Source organism: Puntigrus tetrazona, chromosome 13, assembly GCF_018831695.1.
Source record: "Puntigrus tetrazona isolate hp1 chromosome 13, ASM1883169v1, whole genome shotgun sequence".
In the NCBI taxonomy this organism is placed as follows: domain Eukaryota; kingdom Metazoa; phylum Chordata; class Actinopteri; order Cypriniformes; family Cyprinidae; genus Puntigrus; species Puntigrus tetrazona.
Genome location: NC_056711.1, coordinates 10,219,278 through 10,227,582, shown reverse-complemented (window position 1 = coordinate 10,227,582; position 8,305 = coordinate 10,219,278). Strand labels below are relative to the sequence as shown.

The following is an 8,305-nucleotide window of genomic DNA, read 5'->3' as shown; positions in this document are numbered from 1 at the left end:
TAAAAAAAAAAAACAAAAAAAAAACTTAAGGTCAGGAAAGAAAGAGCGAGACAGAGAGAGAGAAAGAAAAAGAGACAGATGTGGTTTGATGCATAACAAGGACAGACTGGCTGGTGCCACAGCCTGTGATGGTTATATGGAAGAGGAAATCGCTTACATAATCCTGCGTCAGTTGAATACAGAGACTCCTAGATAACCAGCAGGACTACGAACAAGAGTGCTCAGTTTATTTGATCAACCGGCTTGTTTTCAGTTTCTCAGTTCAAACAATCAAGATCTGACGTCCAGCCAAAACAAGCACTGGAGTCCCTTCAGAAACAAGTGTGTGTAGAACAAAAAAGGAAGCCCATCGAGACTTTAAACGCCATAGTGGTCTGGTCAGCTCCCTTAGGAAACGTGTTCATCTCTACCTGCTCACCACTTTTAGACCGGCAGCAGAATTCAGAAACGTTCCTCTCTACCATTAAGGTGGGAGAAGATCTACTCCAGTAATGAACTTTCTCTGTCCGGATAATCAATTCTCACACTCCACGACCATCCCTGGCCCGCTTCTGGCCAGAAAGTGAGAGAGCGAGAATAAGAAAAACGCACGGCTGTGTAGCTCGGCCAAATGCATTAAACATGTCTGTGGAGCGGAGACCTGCAGTGCACCTGGAGAAGCTTGGTTTGGACCTGTGGAGGAAAAACAAGCCGGCCCGCTGGGACGCTCAGCACTCCAATCTCAGCTGAAATTTGAGCCTCGGACAAACCGAGCAGGGCATCCACAACAGAAACTATCACCTCTCCCTCAGGATCGCTGTCAAACAAGCACTACCGAAAAGCCTGGGCTGACAAAACGGGGACAAGACTTTCAATAAACACTGGAATGTGCTTGCTTGCTTTCTCTCTCTGCCGTCGAGGACAACCATTCATGCAAGGGCACAGCTTGATGTGGATCTTGATGTTCGGCGGAGGGCCTTGTGCTTCGACTGCACGCTTATGTAACAAGCGTGCTGAAAAGAAGTGATGGCGACAACAAGCCGACGAAGCGGCAGAGCCATCAGTGCACTTTCCCATGAACGTGGGCTTATTCAGCCAAGTTTGAAAACACAAAGGCCGTCAACACACAACGGCTCCTCAATATTCATGCATAGCCTCGAGCTTCCCATTCACCAAACGGCAGCGTGATGAAAAACGTTTAATCAGGGACAAAAATGATTTGATTAGAGTGTCACGTTACAATGGCTGCCAAATTGAGCTTCAAAGACTGACTCCTGCTTCGAGGTTAATCACAGTCCTACAATACAGGTATTCAACAAATGATGTCCGAGTCGGTGCGAATGCCAGACTTTCCCTCGATGAATGGAGCTTACAGCAGGTACAGACCCACATGGAGAGCCATCCCAATCACATTTGCAATGGCTCATTAACAATAAGGTCGGAGTGTAATGGGGTCGCTCGTTTCACACCAACCTTGATTACCGGTAATTACGAGCAGCGGCTTTTTGCATCTCTCTCTTCTCGTGGTGTGTACTCGAAATTAACCAGCACAGTTGACTAGCAGAACAGACAAGTGCTTAGACAAACTTATTTTTTTAAGGGCTTAAGGTAAATGGGTCGGCTTGTGACCTTCAGGAGTGAGTCATCCCACCCCCTCATGACCTGTCCATCACAGCTCTCCACTCTCACAGGTCAAAGAGCACCAACTGCGTTTCAGACTCAATTCCCCAAGCCCTTTGTTTCAGTGTAGGGTTTGGAATAGAAGTTACACACTCTAGATAACAGTGTTTCTACCAATAGATCACAATTGCAAACGCCACATCCAAACAAAATCTCTCATTCTTCATCAAGAGGAAAAAGCTGCACCCTCTGCAAAGTTTGGCTGGGAAAAGAATAAGCAAACTGCCAAGAACTTGAAAAACTGAATTTTTAACACTTCGCATCATGTGGTGACAAACTGCAAAAAAGGCAAAGTGTCAAGAGAGGCATTTCTACTTACAGCGATGTAGTAAACTTGGGCTTTCTCAACAAGTTTCCAGTTCTCCTCCAGATCGAGGTGTTTCTCCTTCTTGTAGCAATTAGCAGCCGCAAGATTCGCAACAAGAGACCTAACAGACAATAAAAGACAAAACTACAGTCACTGTCAAAAAAGTAAAAAAAAACTGGGGTCAACATTATTATTTTCATAATTTTCCAGCGAAATGTGTACATGTTACAATGAAATATGGAAACATAATTTCCTGGTTTGAGAATTGTGATAAATTTAAAACATTTAAATAAATTATTCAGTATTTGTATTTTTTTTTATATTTTATTTTATACATTGCACAACATTGTAGTAGTATGAAATAAATAAATACATCCATATTATTTTTATGTATGTGTTCAGTTTAATATTTGTGGGCATCTAAAAAACATCCAGCAAGAAAATTGTTCCAGCGAGATTTAAAGAAAGTAGTTGAATACATGAAATAAAATGTTTCACAAATGCATTTCTTTCCAGAAGGTTCTGGAGAAAAATTGTATCTTTAAATTATCATCATTATACGACCCAAAGGCACTGTCTATTTCTCATAACAACAGTGCCCATTTCCTTCTCTTAAATGGCTTTATATGAAACAAACCACATACTGCGGTTGAGAAACCGACTTTATCTTCAGGGTGATTGTGTAAATTATGTAGCTCCTTCACTGAGTGAAACGTGCTGCTGCTGTACCTTTGTAAATTGCTGTAGGCGGAATACGACTAACATATGGACTATGGTTTTCTAAACAGCTGCTTAGTGTCAGCTCTGCCAGAATTAAATATCAACATACTTTTTTCTTTATTTCTCTTCTTTTTATTTAAGTGCAAATGCCTTACAAGACCTTTCCCATAAATAAATGAACAAACAAATCAATAATGCAGGAGAACTGCAAACGTCCACCGGGACTGCTGTTTCTCCATTAACCTCCCGGTGGTCCTCGTATCAACAAAAACAACTAATTCCACTTTGAAAAACAACCACTCTCATTATTCACTTGTTACTGAGAGGATGCAGTCCCAACAGGCCAGCCGCTACAATGAAGCAACATTAGCCTTAGAGAAGAAACACTGCTATGCACAGTCAGGCCACAAATGAGAATCAATAGACCTGCGGTTATGGCTTTTGGAGGAAAAGGTTTGATAGAAAAGGCAGACACAGAGAATTTATGAACAGGTGCATGCTTGTTAAAAAGGCTTCAAGAGAATATAAATGTAAATCATGTAATCAGGAATATATACATGTATATCATTTGTGGCTTACAAATTGGATTTGCTGTTGGAGCTGTGTTGTAGTGCACAGCGCACATGATCAAGAAACAGAGCTACATTACTCAAGTGGTTGATGCGGGTTTCAAGATCAGGCCACAATATGTCTGCATCATACATCCTTTCTATCTCTCAGAGAAAATCTGTTTGCTATGTATTTGGGATATTAAAATTCTGAACAGTATAACAGTAAGCTGATAATCGTTTTAGTTTTATTACCGGCCATAACATGAAAATTATTAAGTTAACATACATCAAAAATGAAGTTTAAATTCACTTTTTCTATATCTATATAAAGCACTTAGCGGTTCAAAACCTCAGTATAAATGCGATTTTTTATGTTTTTCTTATGCGCATCAAGTCAGCATTTATTTGATCATAAATACTTAAAACCTTGTTCTATTTTAATAAACTTTTAAACAATTTATTTCTGTGATGCAAAGCAAAATTTTCTGCATCATTACTCCAGCCTTCAGTGTCACATGATCCTTCAGAAATCATTCTAATATGTTCTAATATCAATCTAATATCTAATATCAATGTTGGGAACATAATATTTTATTGGAACCTGTGATATTTTTCCCAGGATTCTTGTATAAAGTAAAACGAAAAGCATTTTAAATATAAATCTGAAAAAAATATTCAGATTTAATTAAATCCTTAAATATAGAAATAAATGTGATGTATTTAAAAATCTAAAGTCAACCAGTGTGGTTATTATCTCTACACTGTGTATCCACATCTAATAAAACAGCAAGCCTATTTGACCAAAAAGCATCCGATTGTAATTTTCACAGAAGAACACGCAAGATGCTGATCTGACACCCTCCGGCTTGATGTCACCATGTTAATCAAAATCAAATCCATTAAGGCATAATAAGCATTTCGAGTGGCAGAGTCACGCTGATCTGACCAGGCAGATTGTGTCGGACTCTCCTCCACACTATCATTACAGCTCACAGTGAGAGGCGGCGCAGAGAGGAAGGGCAGACCTCTCGCTGCAGGCTGTAGACCCCTGACCTCTCCCTCCCCCCTCAAACCGGTCTGAAATCAGTGGCCTTTTAACACCGTTTCTCGTCTGGCGTCTGAGTACAGGTGCGCTGCGTAGCTGGAGGGAGAAAGTATCGAGGAAGATATTGATCAAACCGCTTTCAGGCCTTGAGCTGCAGGTCTGCGAGTCTCCTGTAATGAAAGGGTCTGCTTTGACAGGTGAGGTGCTAATGAGAAGAGTCTCATAAGGCCAGGGCTGACAGCTCTACAAGCCGCTGCTCTTTCAAACTGTCTCTAATGCATAGCTCGCTCACACTAACTCTATGACAGTCTAAACAAAGAGACCAGCCCTCATAAATCTCCTTCTCGAATTTCATATCTTCACTGGTTACATGGGACCCTTTAAACTTATATTATATGACTATAAGCATGTGTACTCCAATGTGGTCTATAATACCTGGAGAATGCTAGCTGTTAGTATTTGCTTTCGTAAACACTCCCTTAACATCAATTCCGTTTCAGCAAATGCATAAAATCACAATAAAGTGACCAGGATGATCTGCAGTGCCTCTCATTTGTCAGCTTGGCTCAGAGAGGACACACCTGTAAGCGGTTGCTTGCGTACACACACACACTAGTTTTGCTAGCAGCTCTGATTAAAAGGCAATAGCATGGCTGACAACATGCAAAACAAATGCNGAGCGGTTGCTTGCGTACACACACACACACACTTACAATAGTTTTGCTAGCAGCTCTGATTAAAAGGCAATAGCATGGCTGACAACATGCAAAACAAATGCAGATCACCACCTGAACGATCACGACTGCCTCAGAGGAGCATCTATTATTCAGCTGATGTCACTGACACCGGTGCCCCTGCAGATGCATGCTTTTTTCATTAAAAGGAATAATCCTGAAATTAAAATGAAATTAAATGTAAATGATGTCATAATTAAAGTTTGTATGTTTTTCACCGAATGCCAAAAATATCTTTGAAAAACCCCTAAGCACACAAAAACAGTTTACTGCGACCATAACTGTCAAGCTTCAAAATACAGTTTCCTGAACTACTACTAAGCAGTGCTGTTGTGAATTTACAGTCTGATTTTTGAACAAATCGACTCTTTTGAACCGGTTCTAAGGAATCAAAATGTGAATCAGCCTGTGTAGTTACTGAATTAACACTCAACAAACTGAACTGCAAGATATTCATTCATGACATATTATATTATATTACATTAATTAAAGAGTCTATTAAAATTACATTCATAACACAAAAAAAGCAAAAAGTGATAATGAACTTGAAAAAAAAAAAAAAAAAAAAAAANGAAATTATTAAAAGGAACCACAATCATTGAAAGCAATTCAAAATATTACGACTTCCAATCCTAATATCCAAGGTTCCAGACTGTTTTTTTTCCCGTCAATTTTTCTTTTACAATTATCTGGGCAAACTCCAAAAATGTGTCAGAGGTCCATCAGGTCTTTAAACCTGGTGTTCATTTGAACAAATCCTCAGAGTTCATACAATTACAGATTAGTCAATAAGCTTCCATGCTTACTACAGCGTTTTCTTCGCAAGCAGAGAAATAGTAAGTGACACTTAAATAAACACATCAATCTGCTCCGTTCAAATGTGTAGGTAGCACGTAATTCAGCCCAAGCAGTTTCACATATCTGCTCAGTCATGGAATCTAGCACCCTTCAGGGCCAAGTCATGCGGTGTATCAAAATACCTCTGTGCTGATCTAACCCCGGCAAATAAATAAATCAAGAGCTCTGGCGGAAAAGAGCAGAACAGCCGGCAAGGGAACAGCGAGTCCCAATGCATAGTGAGGTGGGGTGTGTGAATGTGCGCTGTGTGTGTGTGTGTGTGNGCTGACCTGTTGTCGCCAGTGATGCAGGCAGCGCAGGTCCCCGTGGGCTCTTCGCTCTGCTCGTAGTAGTGGGCGTCCACGTGGGCCTCCTCTGCCTTCTCCTTAAGGATCTTCCCGAACTTATCCTTCCCAATGCAGCCGAAGAAGGTGGCCACTTTGTGCGGCTCCTGGATCATCCACTGAGAGGAAGGACAGACAAGGGGGGGAGGTCAAAGGAAAGAGAGAAGAGGAAAAGCGATTATTCTACCAAGTAAACACAGCTTCCATATCTGACAGTTAAAAAAAGACTGGAAATCACATATCCAGGATCTAGGAAGTTGTCTATATATTGACAATTCCTGGAAAGGCAAAACAGTCCGTGGTAGAGAGGTCCTATGCGTGCAACTCTGCAAGAGAATAACTAGTGGAAACAGGAAGTAATAGCAAACTGATAAGGAAAGGAAACAAATACATTTCAGGGTAAAAAAAAAATAATAAAAAAAATTAAGTCAAGGAACAATAAGCACGTCTCTCGTTTAGCATTTGATGAAAACTCAATTGCGTGACTAACAACTTGAACTTCAAAATATTTACATTCACAATGTTTTAAACACTTAAAATATATTTTAAATATTTTTTCTATTTATTACTCTCCATATGTGTAGTTTTATTTTACCATGGTTTAATATTCTAAATTTAATCTGACATTAATTTATCTGTATAATTATTAATAGGCAAGCCAACTACAAATTTGGCTTTAAATTTATCAGCCCAAATATATTTTATCTACTGTATATGGATAATAAAAAGTCACATTTATCGGCTGATACCAATATGGCTACCAATATAATATGCGTCCTCTCATATTTGTAGACCGTGTTTTATTTTTTGGCACTGAGATGGCAGAGGGTACTGATATCGCATTGAGTTCTGGGCTTATTAAAGCTTCTAAATATACAGTGATCCACTCTGATGGAGTGAAACTTTAACAAAAACTGATGGAACAATGAAATGAGACACAGGATGTCTGTCTGTAGGCTGTGTTAAACTAGATTACAGGGGAGTACTAATTCCAGCACCCTGAACGGTGGCTTACCACAAACACTGTGACATTGCCACTTTTATGGGGATGATGAAAAGGTCTTTCTAGGTTTTTAGTGCTGTGGGGTTTAACCTCCGAAGATTTATTAGAGTACACGGTGCTACGTTTGCTGCTTTTATTGCAACCTTGCAATGTCTGTTGATGGGGCCCCTTGTGAATGAGATGCTCTGCCTGAGAGATGACCTGTATACATGAGAAATTAATCACTCCAACCAAAGAACAGTGTCTGTCTGTGAAGCAACACACTTCTGTTTACAGTGTGGAAGTAATTCTGTACGGTCTCTTCAATGTTAGGCTAAAGAGATATAAAAATCCTAAAGCTGTTGATGAGGGTAATGTTGCAGTGAGGCACCTTAGGTTCTTTCAAATCAATGTGAAACCACTTTCATAATCCATTTTACTTAACTATTTACATACTACATCCTGTCAATCGAAAGTTTTCTCAGCTGTGCTATACTCTTCCCCATTTCTTAATTAAAGATTCAAATGAACTCCAGGAGATATTCAATGATTTGGAAATCATCTTGTATCCATCTTCCTCTTTGTGCCTTTTAATTACTTCTTTGTGGAGTTGTTTGAAGCTTTCATCTTCACGGTGTAAGTCCTGCCACAATATTGACTTGCCAAACTGAACCTTCCAGATGGTGCATTCATACTAAAATCAATTGAAAGTCCTTCACTGCACACAAGTTATCTCCATTTAACTACTGATGTGTCTTCTAAAACCAACTTGTCGCACTAGTGATGGTTTAAAACAGGTGCATACTTCTCAGATTAGAATTCCAACTTGATCAAAGCCAAATTAAATGGATAATTTACACAAGAATTAAAATTCTGTCATCAGCCACTCACCCACATTAGTACATTCTAAACTTCTGAAATCATTCATCTTCAAAACGCAAATTAAGATATTTTAATATTTTTATTTTCATATTTTAACCTTGAAAAGATTTCAATGCCTCCGCATTTAAACATGCATGAAAACGTTGTAAACGCAATCTATGTATGAACTGAGTATAGTATTCTGAACGAAAACAAAAGTCTAATGGGTTTGAAATGATGACTTTTCATTCTATAAGATATATAT

General features: G+C 39.2%; 1 protein-coding gene across 1 annotated transcript in view; it reads right to left on the bottom strand.

Moving 5' to 3' along the window:
• Window positions 1-8,305, bottom strand: part of LOC122356813 (adenosine kinase-like) — a 44,613-nt gene that overhangs the window by 22,143 nt on the left and 14,165 nt on the right. Inside the window, exons 5-6 of the mRNA XM_043255884.1 lie at window positions 6,144-6,316; window positions 1,978-2,087 (exon numbers count right to left, since the gene is read on the bottom strand). Coding sequence (XP_043111819.1) covers window positions 1,978-2,087; window positions 6,144-6,316 — 283 coding nt within the window. The remainder of the gene's footprint in view (window positions 1-1,977; window positions 2,088-6,143; window positions 6,317-8,305) is intronic.